Source organism: Trichomycterus rosablanca, chromosome 7 (assembly GCF_030014385.1).
Source record: "Trichomycterus rosablanca isolate fTriRos1 chromosome 7, fTriRos1.hap1, whole genome shotgun sequence".
Lineage (NCBI taxonomy): Eukaryota > Metazoa > Chordata > Actinopteri > Siluriformes > Trichomycteridae > Trichomycterus > Trichomycterus rosablanca.
Genome location: NC_085994.1, coordinates 16642099 through 16659645, shown reverse-complemented (window position 1 = coordinate 16659645; position 17547 = coordinate 16642099). Strand labels below are relative to the sequence as shown.

The following is a 17547-nucleotide window of genomic DNA, read 5'->3' as shown; positions in this document are numbered from 1 at the left end:
CTTTTACCTATTGATTCAGACCTAGCTCAATCCTAAATAGGATACAGTGGTGGTAAAACAGACAATGAATGAATAAATGAATATTAAGAGTGCCAGAGCACACAGTGTTGTCCTGCTTCAAGCTGTCTACTTTGTATAATGATTCAAATACTAATCAAGTAGTGTATTAATCTGAATTAAAGTTCAGTATGATACTAAGTTTGGGGCTTTTTTCCCTTTGTAGCATTTCCACATATGCAGATATGGAAAGAATAAAAAAGATCCAATGTATTTGCTAAATAGCCTGACAACTAGGCTGTAATCCAGGAGGCTTCAACAAATTTATTTTATTTCAAATGTATTTTCTCTAACTAAAAAGACTTGACTATCATGTTGACATTAGCATTTAGATAACCAGCACTGCTTACCTTTAGTAATTGGAATATTAGTCTTAACATAAACACACTGAGGGTTTGGTTGGAATTTACTCCAGATTTTGTGTTATAAACACACCTGGATCTCATTACCTCCTACAGTAGAAAACTACAGTAAACTGAATTCTTATATAGAAGTATGCGTATACAACCCAATGACATTTGTTTGTTTTGTTGAAACTCCAACTCTCGTCAAATGATGACATATTACATCATACAATAGCATGTTAACAGAAAACGTAATGCAGAATTAGAGTTCTGTATTGTACACACACATTTACCTCTCTGTGTGTCAGAGTGAGAGAAGTAGGTATGTTCTAGTGTCTTTAAGTTTTAGAAGGGTTATAACTGAGTCTTTATAACTAATAACCCTTGTCTTTGTCCATAAATCCAGCTTTCTTACTCAGCTGCGCGTGTATCCCGCGGCATGCGGTTCCGCTCCCCCGTGTTCTTGGTGACCCTGGTTTTCCGTGCTATATCTTGTGCTTGTCTGTATTTGTCCAACATGTTTTTGTGTTTCCGCCGCAGTTTTTCATTGCACCAGACACGCTCACAGTACTGTTCCACCTGAGGGAGATTTGACGGACCAATCAGCTGCAGGACGTCCTTAAACCATGCCTTCGATGGCGTACGGTTAGCTGAACCTGCTTGTGCGGGGCATGGAGGCCACGCCTTTTGTTTGCTGTCTTGTGATAGTAGGTTGGTGAGGGTATCTCCACGTAACACGTCCAGCCAGACACGGGAGAGGGTTTGAGCAAATCCATGCTCGCGTGAGCGGCACACGTACACCCCTTCATCGTGCCTTGAGACCCGACGGAATAGCAGACCCTCTTCTGTTTTGACCAAACGCTCATCCAAGATCAACTGCAGAGGAACATAAGATTATAAAAATTATTGAAGTCATTAAAACTTGTGGAATGATAATTATGGGCTAACCTCACAAATGCTCTTTGATATATATGTTTATGCGTTTTCTCTCTTTTTTTTTCTTCCAACTTTAGCGCGTCCAATTACATGATTGCATTACGCTTCCTCTCCACTGATGCTGATCCCCGCTCTGATTGAGGAGAGCGAAACTAACACACGCCTCCTCCAACAAGTGTGCAATAGCCGACTGCATCTTTTCACCTGCACTAGACGAGTTCATATGCGGATCAGCTTTGTGTATGGACAGCCACATGCTGATCAATGCTTCATTCCTCGACTCTGTGCAGGCACCATCAGTCAGCCAGCAGAGACCTGAGATCGTAACTGCAACAGCCATGACAGAGTCCCTATCCGGCTTCCCATACTGTATGAAAAACAAGCCAATCGTTGTTCATGTAGGTGGCCAGCCCAGCCGGATGGCAGAGCTGAGTTTCGTACTGATGAGTTTGAAATGCCAGCTCTGGTGTGCTAGCCACTAGACTACTACAAGCTCAATATTGACAAATAAATAAATAAATAAATAACAACAGTAAAATTTTACACACAATAATAGTGTTTATTTGGCCAAAAGTATGTGGACACTTATATTTATATGAAGTTGGACCCTCTTTTGAGGCTGTAATAGCAGAACAGTACATCAGTGTGTCTGTAGGAATGTGTGCCTATTTATCAGAATCAGCTTTATTCGTCAATATGTTCAAGTCTGTTTGACTTCTGTGTAGAGCTCTGTAGCACCTCTGGCAGGTGAAAAAAACTGATTCTGATAAACAGGCACAAGTTCCCACATAAAGTTGAACTGTTCTGCTATTACAGCCTCAAAAGAGGGTTTTAATTTCCATTGTTTTGAAATGAGATGTCTAACGAGCTAATAGGCAAGTGTCCACAAACTTTTGGCCAAATAAACACTATTTTTTGTTTGTCAAATTTCACTGCTGAATTTACTTTTTTGTCCATATTAAGCTTGTGCAACATAGTGGTAGTGTAGTGGCCTAGGGTTGCCTAGTGTGTAGTAGCGCTTTGGGCTATCAATCAAAGGGATCAGAGTTTTAATCTCAGCCACTGTTGGGCCCTTGAGCAAGGCCCTTAACCCTACCGGCTTCAGGGGTGCCGTACAATGGCTGACCCCAGCATCCAAATGAGCTGGGTAATAAAAAACATAATAAACACCTTATATATGATAAATATTTATAATAAGACGTTTTTAAATTGTTCTTCATTTGATGCTTTTAGAGAAAACACTTAACTGTACAAACACAGACCCAACCCAAACATTTTTGACAAGTTTAACCTAATCAGTCTCTACCAAAATAAAGCAATGTTTTTAAACTGTGATGTTCGAAGCGATAGGTAAAACAGACCATTCCACCTCCATCCATCTTAACATGACAGGATTGTTCTTTAAGGAAACAAAGTGCTAGTGATAAATTATTTTGTCTGTGTCTGTAGAAACATTGGTCTCGAGTCTGGGATTTTAAATGTAAACAATTGTCTCTATCACCTCCTCCAGATGTTCATCCCGCTGGATGTGCCAGGTGACGGTGGCTTGCGGGGATCGAGGAACACACTCCAAAAACGTGCTGTTGTTTTCTGTTCCATAAACAACCCGCACTTCGATCACACTGACGTCCTCCACTAGAGATGAAACACAGCGCTGTTAGCAAACACCAAACGTTTAAACTTTCACTAGAAAGACAGTAGTAAGTTTTTATATTCTGGTTTACAGTTTATAGTGGGAGGAAACATTTACAGCATTTAGCATGAGCTTTATACAAACCAACTTACAGCTGTGACAGAATACAATGCGTGATATACAGTATATATATATATATATATATATATATATATATATATATATATATATATATATATATATATATATATATATATATATACACAGACCAGGCATAACATTATGACCACTGACAGGTGAAGTGAATAACACTGATTATCTCTTCATCACGGCACCTGTTAGTGGGTGGAATATATTAGGCAGCAAGTGAACATTTTATCCTCAAAGTTAATGTGTTAGAAGCAGAAAAAATGAGCATGCGTAAGGATTTGAACGAGTTTGACAAGGGCCAAATTGTGATGGCTAGACTGGGTCAGAGCATCTCCAAAACTGCAGCTCTTGTGGGGTGTTCCCGGTCTGCAGTGGTCAGTATCTATCAAAAGTGGACCAAGAAAGGAGCAGTGGTAAACCGGCGTCAGGGTCATGGGCGGCCAAGTCTCACTGATGCACATGCGGAGCGAAGTCAAGTCAAGTCAAGTCAAGAATATACAGTGCATCACAGTTTGTTGCGTATGGGGCTGCATAGCTGCAGACCAGTCAGGGTGCCCATGCTGACCCCTGTCCACCACCAAAAGTGCCAACAATGGGCACATGAGCATCGGAACTGGACCACAGAGCAATGGAAGAAGGTGGCCTGGAGAGATTTACACATACTTGTTGAGTACTAGTTTTAGATTTTAAGCATTGATTTATCTAATAGCATTGATTTATCTATTTGCACACATACTGGTTACATATACATCTCCTGACAAAATGCTATGAAAAAAGTAATATAAAGTTACAAAAAAAATAACCCTTGTTTGATGACAACTGAAAAAAAACAGTCCCATATTTTGACGCTTCCAACTTTATACTTCACTGTGGGTATGGTCTTCTTTTCAAAACATGACAAGCCAATTCTTGCTTTCAGTGTAAGTGTTCTTCCAGCTGCTGTTAGATCATCCTGCAACTCGATTTCAGCTGTTAACTTTGGCTTTGTAGCTTTTTTTATTTTGTTATTGTTCCTTATAAATTTAGTAATCATTTTCACCATTATTGCTAATTATTGCATAAAGTCTTCACAAAACTTGATTTACACTTCACTGCCAAAAAGATGCTGAAACCTGACCATACAATTGTTGTTATTCCATTCAAAAACTGACATAATGTGGAGTTGACCCAATTCTGCCTCACACATTGTGGTTATAATAGCCTCTATTCATGTTCGCAGACAGTATCATATCTTTGCAAACCTCTTACAGTCAGTTTGAAAGAAGACAAGGTCTCCATTTAAATGTAGATAGTCCTATCATATTGATTTTATTTTTTTCAACAGATCTCATTGTTCTGTTAGCATTGTGTGTGGCTAAAACATCTGAACTAAACAACTAAGAAAGATAATTTTATTAATATAGTGTATCTGTATGTAACCCTTAGTTACCCTTATGTGTTTCAACAAGAAAGTACCTGTTTCCCTCACTGTATGTATACATGCTCTAGTACATGGGTTAAATTTCCTTGATACATGTGGGTGTGTGTCGATGCTGTCAGCCCAAAAATGTTAAAACTGGTTCAATCAGAGGTTAAAGCTAAAGTTTCCAAATGCAGGCACTTGTACTCGCAAGTGTTTTACACTTTACTGGTCAATGTGTCATCAGACTTATCCTGGTGTGTAAGCACCTTTATATTTTCAACCCTTTCACATTTGTTAAAGCACTTTTCTTTTCTGATAAGATACATGTCTGGTTAACTACTCGCACTTGTGTATGAGCTCAAATATTTAAGTTTACTAATATTCTAGTGAACACTTTTACATCGCTTAAACAAATCTGACAGCTAATATCAACAATGCACCTATAAAGATAACAGTTCTAAAATGTTTATTTTAAAGAATAAAGATTACAGATGTGTGGTCTGAAATGTAAGATGTTCATTTGCTTGTAAAAGAACAGTCCCAAACTATCTGACGAAATGGTGTACTATACTAGGCTGTAGAGTGCTGAGTACAGAGGTCTACAGCCTTCATTAACCTGCAGCTTGGGAAACACAAGCTGAGCAACTGAAGCCAAAAGACTAACGTAATGAACGGTTTAAGAATCAAAACCGATGTAAAACTAAAGCAGAGAGCACCCCAATAAACCAATAAACCAGTTTCTCAGTACACAAAAATGCAGATGATCCTTCTCCCTTAGATGTTAAATAAAAGCAAAATACACAAAGAAGCAAGCAATAGTTTTTGATTCTTTCAGTGCAACTCACTTTAAAAAAGGAATCAATTCGCTCGGATCACTGATCTGTTTGGCCGCATACATAGAGCAAGGAAAAGGTATTTAATGAACAGGGCTCTCTTGAATTTTATTTAAAATTAGTAGACTGCAACACCATCTGTTTCCCTTACTGTCTGGGCATTCATGTATTCATTCATTCAATGTCTGTTTCACCACCGCTTTATACTCGTGAGGGGGTTGTGGTGGTTTTTCACTGGTCCTAAAAGACACTGGTAAAGCAGACAATGAATGAATGCCCAGACAGTAAGGCAAATGGGCAGTGTTGCAGTCAACTTATTCTAAAGCAAATTCAAAAGAGAGCCCTCTTCATTAAAAACCTTTTTGCCTTTTATATGTATGCAGCCAAATGGATCAGTGATCAGAGCAAATTGATTACTTTTTTAAAAGAAAGTCACACTAAAAGTTTATTCTACTGATTTTTTTTTTGCTAACAGCAGTTACTAATAATTAAGAAAATATACTCCAAAGTGTGTAAAACATGACGTTAAAATCCTAATAAATAAATAAATAAATTTTATATATGGGAGAAATTTAAACCATACAGTGCTGTTACACACAAACTCCCACACATCATCTCACTTATGCCCCAAAACCACTTTACTCACATCTAACTTTCTCTCTTACCGCTCTGAGTCTGATCTCTGCACTGCAGCGCTGGGTTGGCATGTCTGATGTCCTGTCTGCGGTAGCGCCGTTTGGCATTGGCAACATAACGTGTGCATGTGTGTCCATCCCAGGCACAGTAGGGGTCTCTGGCCAGGCAACACTCGGCACATGCTTTACCGTACATACTGCAGCGATGCAGGGGCACCTGCGCCACGCCAACACTCGACCCGACAAACAGTGATTGCTAAAAGGTTGAGCAGGGAAAAAGAAAAATATTGAACCAATATAATATATTTAGAACATATTATAAGTCTGGTGTCTAATAATGCTTAAATAAATACTTTAACAACTACGCTCACCCGCTTTACTGATATCCCCATGGAGGTGATGGGAGCTGGCTTCTAAAGAACAACAAAGAATAAAATACCAACATAGGAAAACTGAAAAAGAATTATAGAATAAAAGAAAATTATGTACAAAACATCAACCAACACACCTTGAACACCTGCAGCTCCTCCAGTGTTATCTCCTCAGTAGTGAGAGAATTGCTATTGCGCAGTGCAATGACCTTAAGAACAGTGCCAATATCTGCAAAGGTTAAAAGTCAATAGGCATTCATGCCAACACCAACTGAAGCAGAACTTGAAGCAGTATAGATGTTATATGTGCAGACACATGCAGATACAAATCTGGCTCTCACCTGTGCCAATAAACATGACATCATACGGACCGTCTTCAGCCAGAGTTCGGTCCACTGTGATGTGTGTGAGCCTGTACGGCATGCCAGTGCGTAAAAGCAGAGGCTGGCGCTGTGCTGGGTATACAACCCGCCACATGAGAGGATGAGATCGCGCAAACTGGAGCACGGCGTCCGGAAACTCCAGAGTGTTTCCAAACACACGACCGGGCTGAGCCGTGATCTTACTCGGGCACTGAAAGAAACAACAACATTTTTTTATACAGATGAAATTAAAAGTCTTTTAGTGGATGATTTACATTTAAGTGTATACATGTGTTATACATGTGTGGGTGTGACTCACCACTCCGGGCCGTGGATATGGAACTCGGCCCTCATATGGACCCCATTGATAGTCTGGACCTTCTTTATGAGCAAATGGTCCGTTAAACACCTCTCGAATGTCAGCCATGCTATATACGCATACTGCATAACCCTGGAACACGTTACTGAAAGGAACACATGCATACAATTAAGCCTGATACTGTAAAGACTTTAAGTTTCACAGACTACAAATGGTCATTGTTTAATAAGGACACAAAGGGTGATTGTTTGTATAGCATACGTTTAAGCAGAACAGGCAAAATAATCATTATTTTATTGGTATTACTTTAATTAAAAACACTGACTAGTTAATTCCACTATTATTTACATGTAAACTATGTGGCCAAAAGTATGTGGACACCCCCTAGTTTTTGAGTTTTGGTTTTTAGCCATAAATTTACATTTTCAGCATTTCGCAGACGCTTTTTATCCAAAGCGACTTACACTACTGTGACAGTATACAATCCAAGCAATTGAGGGTTGCAGTGGCAGTGGTGGGACTTGAACCATCAACCTTCTGATTACTAGTCCAATACCTTAGCTGCTAGGCTACAACTGTCACCATGCTTTTTGCTAATTGGTATAATAAATAAAAATGTATTTTAAATTGTTTACTACCTTTTTTCCAAAAGGTAATAATAAAAATATCTAACAAAAACATTAACTGCACATCACCTGGCTAATACTATTCCTACACTAAAGCATGGTGTTAAGAGCATTATGCTCATGGGGCGTAGGGCTTCTCAGTGACAGGCAGACTGGAGTGGCTTCAAGGAAAATATCTGAATGTTTGTGGAGAGACCTAAAGTTAGCAGTTCATACTATAGGAGTTCTTCTCATGGATAAACAGGAACAGGCAGGGACAGGAAGAATTGAGGTTCGGATCAATGCAGCCAAATACAAGAATATCCTCAAAGAAATCCTCATCCAGATGTTTAGACTGAGTATACAGTCAAATTAATACTGAAGTGGCTTTACAGCAGGTCTTCGAATGTCCATGAATGGCCTAGCAAAATCCTAGATTTAAATGCCCATCAAACATCTGTGATGAGACCTGAAGATGGTCAATTCAAGTGTGCAGAAGGTTGTAGAGATGTATCCAAGAATGGCAATGGAAAATGCTGCCAAAAACTTCTACAAAGTATAGAATAAAGTGACAATACTTTTGTGAAAAAGAGAGTTTAGCTTTTGATTTTTAATATTTTCTTTGGAAAACTAATGTTTGCACTTCATTATTATAGATGATTTAAAGTAGATTTGGTATATCAATTTAAAATCAAATTGATAAAATAAGACAGAATAAAAAAAAAGCATTTAAACACTGATGTACCTGATGGTGCTGAAGATAGCATAAACCTCTGGGTTTCTTTCATCTTTAGTTTTCAAAAGAAATACATCTTCTACACATACACACAAAAAAATATTACACATATTATTAAGGTCACAAAACAGTATGCTTAAATATACAACCCCAAATCAAAAAAAGTTAAAAGTTAATATAATATAATATAATATAATATAATATAATATAATATAATATAATATATTTTTAATTAATATAATATAATATAATATAATATAATATAATATAATATAATATAATATAATATAATATAATTAATATAATATAATATAATATAATATAATATAATATAATATAATATAATTAATATAATATAATATAATATAATATAATATAATATAATATAATATAATATAATATAATATAATGCAGGGTTTCTTACATTTACTTTGACTTTTATTTTATTGCAGACAGTATGAAGCCAATATATTTCATGTTTTGTCTGGTCAGCTTAATTTCATTTGTTAGTATGAATCTATTCCTGCATTTTAGGTCTGCAACACATTCCAAAGAAGTTGGGACATGAGTAATTTAGGGCTAGTAATGAAAGGAAAAAAACAATGTCATTTCAAACAATGTCAACAAGTGATTGTAATGATAATTTGGTACAAAAGCAGAATCCATGAGTCTTTAAGGACCAAAGATGGGCAGATAATCTCCAGTTTGTCAACAATTGCATGAGAAAATTATTCAAATGTTTACTAACAATGTTCCATAAGGAAAGATTGGAAGAGATCTGCATATTTCTCCCTCTACAGTACATAATATCATTAAACAATTTAAGGAATCTGGAGGAATTTCAGTACGTAAAGAACAAGGACGCAAGTCTAAGCTGAACACCCATGAACTCTGATCCCTCAGATGACACTTTTTTCCATACTGACCCAACTTTGTTTTGATTTGGGGTTGTAACGTGTTATTATTTTAATAATGTTAAACTTTTGTATGGTTATATGATTTATAGGTGTTTTATTATGTGTGTAACAACTTACCCAGCTGGTCAAAGTGTGTGTCAATACCATGAGGTCCTGGTACAGAACACACTAGTCGAGCTTTAATAAACGTACTCCATTTGTTCACCAGCACTCTCTTTCCCCCGATGTCATTCTGTAACACACACAAACATACCCGCACACATTTATTCCTTATGAACATGTGGTGTTTATGCTAAATGATTAATGATCTGAGGATCTTCCTGTCCGGACGGAATATTTACTTATTCATTTTTCACTAACCACTTCATTCATCACAGAACAGACACACACACACTCACTAAGAGCACTTTGAATAGCTCTAATTAACCTGACTGCATGTCTTTGGACTTGTGGAAGGAAACCGGAGCACCTGGAGAAAACCCAGACGGACACAGAGAGAACAAGCAAACTCTACAGAAAGGACCCTTGCTGTCCAGCTGGGAAATTTCATTTAGGACCTTCTTGCTGCGAGGCTACAGTGCTACCCACTGCACCACCTTCATCATAACATTAAGTCTCATGACAGTATAAGCTTCACACACTTCAATCCTTGTGCACACTGTACATACGAACCACATGGGCCATTAAAGAGCCTAAACATCTGAATTCCATCTAAATCTAAAGGCAGTAAACATTTCCTCCAGCTATCTGCTTTTTCCATCTAGTTTACTGTGCTATGTTGCTAGTCTTTAAAGCCCTTTTGGAGACATGCCGAGATCGTGTGTGCTTGAACTGATGTCATAAAAGTGCTTTGAAACTGATATCATAAAAATGACATAATTACAGTAAGCATCGGAATGCCTAACAGAACTAGAAATACCCTGAAAGCTTGGGAATTTAGTGAGTATTTTGGCCATACTGTAACTCAATACGGTCATGCCAGTAAAGCTTACTGAACTGAATTAAAAATAATTCATTTTTAATTCAGTTAATTTTTAAAATTATTTTTACTTTTATTATTATTATTATTATTTTATATTTCTGACTGCTGCTCATGTTATTACAATGACTTTCTCTTGCAAAAGCAAGCATTCTAGACACAGACATGACTAAAGTGACACATGCACTGTGCTTCTGTAATTCTGTTTCAATCAACAGGCATAACATTATGACCACCTTCCTAATAATGTGTTGGTCCCCCTTTTGTTGCCAAAACAGCCCTGACCCGTCGGGGCATGGAGTCTGACACCTTTCTATCAGTACCTGTATTAACTTCTTCAGCAATTTGAGCTACAGTAGCTCGTCTGCTGGATCAGACCACACGGACCAGCCTTCTCTCCCCACGTAGATCAGTGAGCCTTGGCCACCCATGACCCTGTCACCGGTTTACCACTGTTCCTTCCTTGGACCACTTTTGACAGATACTGACCACTGCAGACCGGGGACACCCCACAAGAGCTGCCGTTTTGGAGATGCTCTGACCCAGTCATCTAACTATCACAATTTGACCCTTGTTAAACTTGCTCAAATATTTATGCTTGCCCATTTTTCCTGCTTCTAGCACATCAACTTTGAGGATAAAATGTTCACTAGCTGCCTAATATATCCTCACCCACTAACAGGTCCCGTGATGAAGAAATAATCAGTGTTATTCACTTCACCTCTCAGTTGTCATAATGTTATGCCTGGTTATGTACATATACACGTGTACAGTACAATTAATCAGAGTGCAGGGTCAGTTAGTGTACGGCACCCCGGGAGCAGACAGGGTTAAGGGCCTTGCTCAAGGACCCAACAGTGGCTGCATGGCAAAGCTGGGATTCAAACTCTCAACCTTTCAATTGATAGCCCAAAGCTCTACCCACTAAGCTACTACTGTCCAGCTTCAGTTTTAATTTCTTTATTTGTGCAAGTCTAAAAACAACATTTTTACTTAATGCCTGTACATTTACTGTTTTAGATTCAGTGATGAGTCCACACATCTGGAGAATAAATGGTTAACCTAAAGGCAGAGCTGATATTGGTATGGAATGCAACTCTGTAAACAGTCTCCTTTCTCATAGTTTTCTCTTGTAATGGTAACTGCTTTTGAAAGACTACAGTACGGATTAGTACCTGCCATTCAGTCATATACATACACAAGCATTCTTGTGCTCTTAATGAATGTCAGGTTTTAGTAAAAAAGAAAAGAGGCATTATTTTGCTCATTTGAAAAATTTGAGAAAAAAAAACCAATCCTCTGTAAAAAGCTGCTAGTAAATCAGATGATGCATGTCACTGTTGTTATAAAGTTGTGCATGTGTTACACATGTAACTCTCAGCAAGTCAGGACCTGAGTGTATATTTGTGTATATTTGTGTGAGTGTGCGTGTACGCATCCCGTATTTTAGTTTAGGCATTTTTGTGTGTTTTGGTTTCTGTGGTATTCAAAACATTCAGCAGCTGTGTGTATACTGTGGGAAAAACATACAAATTGATCTGGTACGCTTGTTTCTCTTTGGTTTATGTGTGTATATGTTTATGTGTCTGTGAATCTCACTAAGGGTTGGGTCACAAATTCTTTCACAAATGAAATTTGCATGTCATCTTGCTTTCATTAAAAAAGTCAGTCTGAAAACCTTTGCCTTAACTTCAAATTAGCTTATTTTTGACCAACATGGTAGAATTTCTTCCATTTTTTTGTGGGGCCAAGTTACTTTAGCCTGCTAACAAAGACAGGCAAAGCTAATTATCCAACAAGCTCCAACATATAAAATGTATATTCATGCAATTTATTCATAATGCCTAAAACTAAATAACAAGTTAGATAGGGCTAAAAGGCTAAGTTACAGCTAAACTGCTAACTACACCACTATGGCAAATCTTTTCTAGTTAAATAGTACTAGTCTTAGTATGATTACACCCACTGTGCATGGTCTGCATCATATGGTGGTATATATATATATATATATACAGTGTATCACAAAAGTGAGTACACCCCTCACATTTCTGCAAATATTTCATTATATCTTTTCATGGGACAACACTATAGACATGAAACTTGGATATAACTTAGAGTAGTCAGTGTACAGCTTGTATAGCAGTGTAGATTTACTGTCTTCTGAAAATAACTCAACACACAGCCATTAATGTCTAAATAGCTGGCAACATAAGTGAGTACACCCCACAGTGAACATGTCCAAATTGTGCCCAAATGTGTCGTTGTCCCTCCCTGGTGTCATGTGTCAAGGTCCCAGGTGTGAATGGGGAGCAGGGCTGTTAAATTTGGTGTTTTGGGTACAATTCTCTCATACTGGCCACTGGATATTCAACATGGCACCTCATGGCAAAGAACTCTCTGAGGATGTGAGAAATAGAATTGTTGCTCTCCACAAAGAGCAACAAATAGCCTGGGCTATAAGAAGATTGCTAACACCCTGAAACTGAGCTACAGCATGGTGGCCAAGGTCATACAGCGGTTTTCCAGGACAGGTTCCACTCGGAACAGGCTTCGCCAGGGTCGACCAAAGAAGTTGAGTCCACGTGTTCGGCGTCATATCCAGAGGTTGGCTTTAAAAAATAGACACATGAGTGCTGCCAGCATTGCTGCAGAGGTTGAAGACGTGGGAGGTCAGCCTGTCAGTGCTCAGACCATACGCCGCACACTGCATCAACTCGGTCTGCATGGTCGTCATCCCAGAAGGAAGCTGACGCACAAGAAAGCCTGCAAACAGTTTGCTGAAGACAAGCAGTCCAAGAACATGGATTACTGGAATGCCATGTGGTCTGACGAGACCAAGATAAACTTGTTTGGCTCAGATGGTGTCCAGCATGTGTGGCGGCGCCCTGGTGAAAAGTACCAAGACAACTGTATCTTGCCTACAGTCAAGCATGGTGGTGGTAGCATCATGGTCTTGGACTGCATGAGTGTTGCTGGCACTGGGGAGCTGCAGTTCATTGAGGGAAACATGAATTCCAACATGTACTGTGACATTCTGAAACAGAGCATGATCCCCTCCCTTCGAAAACTGGGCCTCATGGCAGTTTTCCAACAGGATAACGACCCCAAACACAACCTCCAAGATGACAACTGCCTTGCTGAGGAAGCTGAAGGTAAAGGTGATGGACTAAACCCAATTGAGCACCTGTGGCGCATCCTCAAGTGGAAGGTGGAGGAGTTCAAGGTGTCTAACATCCACCAGCTCCGTGATGTCATCATGGAGGAGTGGAAGAGGATTCCAGTAGCAACCTGTGCAGCTCTGGTGAATTCCATGCCCAGGAGGGTTAAGGCAGTGCTGGATAATAATGGTGGTCACACAAAATATTGACACTTTGGGCACAATTTGGACATGTTCACTGTGGGGTGTACTCACTTATGTTGCCAGCCATTTAGACATTAATGGCTGTGTGTTGAGTTATTTTCAGAAGACAGTAAATCTACACTGCTATACAAGTTGTACACTGACTACTCTAAGTTATATCCAAGTTTTAGTTCTATAGTGTTGTCCCATGAAAAGATATAATGAAATATTTGCAGAAATGTGAGGGGTGTACTCACTTTTGTGATACACTGTATGTGGCAATTTCTCTAAGACCGCAAGGGAAGCTCAGCTTCCCCTAAAATGTCAAAAATTAAATAGTCAAATATGTACAGTTGTGTTAACATTTCATTGACTACAAATGCGTTAGAACACGTTCATCTCGAAGACGAGTTCGTTCAGAATCAGCTACTTATCACAAATCGACTGACTCGAACTTCTCATACATTCCCGGAGCGTCAATGCATTTGCCCGCAGAAGCTGAGCATCTATTCACTTCTATGGGACTGCATGGAAGGTTTTTTTTCATTGCTTCGAAACATTGGATAAATGCCACGATTTTGTCCCGCCCCCGGACGCTGAGCGTCTCTGGGGGTGAATGGAGCTGTGGGCGGGTCTGGACGCTGAGCTTCTGCAAGATGATTGGAGGATCAGTCGAAAGGCTGAATCCCATTTTGATTGACAGCTATTTTGAGATCTACACCTTCACTTAATCACTGGTTCACTCCCATCGCGGATTTTGCGAGTGAACTCGAAAGACAAACTGCAACCCATTTCAGGCCATTTTCTTGAAAAGGAACAGAGGGCAGAATTTATGTATAAATAAATTGACAAATTTTATGATGTAAGCCGACAATGAGCTTCCCCTCTTTGAAAGACCAGCAGCCGCCACTGATATATACAGTATATATATATATATATATATTATATACTGTATATATACTGTATATACTGTATATATATATTATACCGATTAGGCATTACATTATGACCACCTCCTTGTTTCTACACTCACTGTCCATCCACTTACCATATAGAAGAACTTTGTAGTTGTACAATTACTGACTGTAGTCCATCTGTTTCTCTGCATGCTTTGTTAGCCCCCTTTTAAGCTGTTCTTTAAGGGTCAGGACCCCCACAGGACCACTACAGAGTAGGTATTATTTTGGGTGGTGGATCATTCTCAGCACTGCAGTGACACTGACATGGTGTTGTTAAACACCTCACTGTCACTGCTGGACTGAGAATAGTCTACCAACCAAAAACATCCAGCTAACAGCGCACCGTGGGCAGCGTCCTGTGATCACTGATAAAGGTCTAGAAGATGACCAACTCAAACAGCAGCAATAGATGAGCGATTGTCTCTGACTTTACATCTACAAGGTGGACCAACTAGGTAGGAGTGTCTAATAGAGTGGACAGTGAGTGGACACTGTATTTAAAAACTCCAGCAGCGCTGCTGTGTCTAATCCATACCAGCACAACACACACTAACACAGCACCACCATGTCAGTGTCACTGCAGTGCTGAGAATGATTTACCACCTAAATAATACCCGCTCTGTGGTGGTCCTGTGAGAGTCCTGACCATTGAAGAACAGCATGAAAGGGGGCTAACAAAGCATGCAGAGAAACAGATGGACTACAGTCAGTAAGTACATAAGGTGTAAGGTCTGTCTTCCCTGGGGCGGACGGGATCTTCCAGCAAGACAATGCGACGTGTCACACAGCTAGAAATGTCTAACTTTGGTTGAAAGAGCATGACCAAGACTTCAAAGTACTACCCTCGATCGTCGTGTTAACCCTCTATAGATAATCCCCAGAAAGCTGTGGGATGCACTGTAGTCAGCATGGCTCCAGATACCTGTGACAACCTACCAGGATCTTACTGAGTCACTCCCAGCCTGTCTAGCTTCAGTATGTTGTCAAAACGGCATCATTTTCTCATTAAAATAATATATTATGATCATGAACAGACCTTACTTTGTGTAACCAACTCTGTAAACACCTTAAATGCATAAACATTTCAGGTCTTTTTCGGTCACAACTAGACTCACCGCACACACTCTTCCAATTCGGGTGTGTATGGCTGCTTCTCCCTCTCTCTCACCGACCTCGCTCGCTCGCTCAGTAAAGAAGAAGTACACTTTATCATCATCCTTATCTGCACTGTCTGGAATGAGGTGGGCCGCCACAAACCTGGGCTCTGATCACACAGACATAAAAAGGAGAAAACCAATAAAGTAAGGAGGAGAGAAAATATTAGCATCTATAAAATATACAGACTGAGCGATGTTTATAGCTAAATCACATTAAGATATTAACTTTCATTTGCGGCTGTTAATAAATCATCCTCTTATCAAGCCATACGATCTAGAGCTGATCAGAACAGGATATAACATCATGCAGCTGTGGTCAGCGTTGATATGTTACCGTGTAGTATTTTCTGGTCTGTTTCAGTCCTCATGGGAGATCGATTCCCCAAACTCCTCAAAATCACAGAGTCACGTCCCAAGAAATCAGCTGTCAGGCCGGTGTAGAGCTCCCCACCTAAAGGAGATGGGTGGAGGGAGGGCAACTGTAGTTTAACAGTGTAGAAAGTAAAAGGAATTCTGCTTGATTTCACAACTGCTGAAGAAATTAAATCCATTACAACACATTTAGTGCCTCTTACTGAGAACTCAGAGGGCATCAGCAATCAGTGGATGCACTTTTGCAATCTGCTTACTTAAATCAAATACACACAAGTGGGGATTAGTGTCAACAAATCTAAATTAAGTCCTTAAGGAATCATAAATTGCGCAAATGACAACCACAGAGCTTCTCCCTCAACATAATAAGCCAACACAGAACAAAACATCATAGACACACAAACAATTAATATTTTTGGCAAACATTTAGCCTAGAATGAGGTAAGATGTTGATTTTAAGTGACTCAACAAACTCTCATTCGCAACTCTTCACATTAACCGTATTAACATTCTACCATTTCCGTATTTTAGATGCATTTTGAGGGTGGCAAGCCTTGTAGATTTTAGCAGGTAACAGGTGTGTAAAATCAAACATACAGCCAATCAATCCCAATATACAAAAAGCTCAGTGACTTTAACATACTACTATCATAACATTCCACATTTCCAACAAGTCACTTTATAAGATATTTGCCTTGTTTGTTGATGTCCTTAGTCAAACATCAACAGTTTAGCTTTTAGAAAGGAGCGCCTAGGTGGCGCAGTGGGATATTCCGCTAGCACACCAGAACAGAGTTTCTGAACTCCTTGGTTCGAAACTCGGTATTGTCACAGGTCAGCTGGGCGCCATCTGTCGGGCATAATTGGCAGTGCCTGCAGCAGATACTAAGTGGCCACCGTATCTGCAGGCTGTAAGAACCCTGATTGGCGGAAGAGACACCTGTACAGAATGCAGGGGCGAGAAGAGGAGGGCTGTACACGTGTCGGAAGACAGTACAGTGAAGTGCTCTCCTTGGATGCAATCTGGTATCTCTCAGCAGTGGAAGACAAAATTGAGTGCGCTAAATCGGGAGGACAATGGGGAAAAAATGCATTTAAAAAAAAGCTTTTAAAAAGGACATCTGAGTTCTAAATCTTAGACCTACTCTTTATTTGCAACACTCACTACCAGATTGTCTCCTTAAGCACAAGAACTGCTGGTGTAAAGCACATTACCAGTGGACTTTGGAACAGTAAAAACATGTTAACCTGAAATCATGGTTTACTATTTTTCTGACAGATCTTGCTTGATTTGCCAGCAGAAAGCCAAATACTTGAATGGGTAGTGCAGCTATGAAGTATGGTGGTGATTAAATAATAATCTGGGTTATTAATGCTCGTTGGGCTGAACCACAGTTTTGGTGAAAGGAAATTTGATTTTGCCGTTGTATTCAAGCTTCT

At 39.4% G+C, this 17547-nt stretch overlaps 1 protein-coding gene across 1 annotated transcript in view; it reads right to left on the bottom strand.

Moving 5' to 3' along the window:
- Positions 1 to 300: 300 nt before the first annotated feature.
- Positions 301 to 17547, bottom strand: part of sema3bl (sema domain, immunoglobulin domain (Ig), short basic domain, secreted, (semaphorin) 3bl) — a 47491-nt gene continuing 30244 nt past the window's right edge. The window contains exons 6-16 of the mRNA XM_062998450.1: positions 16070 to 16186; positions 15694 to 15842; positions 9418 to 9532; positions 8393 to 8462; positions 7043 to 7187; positions 6703 to 6934; positions 6499 to 6590; positions 6362 to 6403; positions 6021 to 6246; positions 2839 to 2972; positions 301 to 1277 (exon numbers count right to left, since the gene is read on the bottom strand). Of these exons, the coding sequence (XP_062854520.1) occupies positions 813 to 1277; positions 2839 to 2972; positions 6021 to 6246; positions 6362 to 6403; positions 6499 to 6590; positions 6703 to 6934; positions 7043 to 7187; positions 8393 to 8462; positions 9418 to 9532; positions 15694 to 15842; positions 16070 to 16186 (1787 nt within the window). The 3' untranslated portion in view covers positions 301 to 812. The remainder of the gene's footprint in view (positions 1278 to 2838; positions 2973 to 6020; positions 6247 to 6361; positions 6404 to 6498; positions 6591 to 6702; positions 6935 to 7042; positions 7188 to 8392; positions 8463 to 9417; positions 9533 to 15693; positions 15843 to 16069; positions 16187 to 17547) is intronic.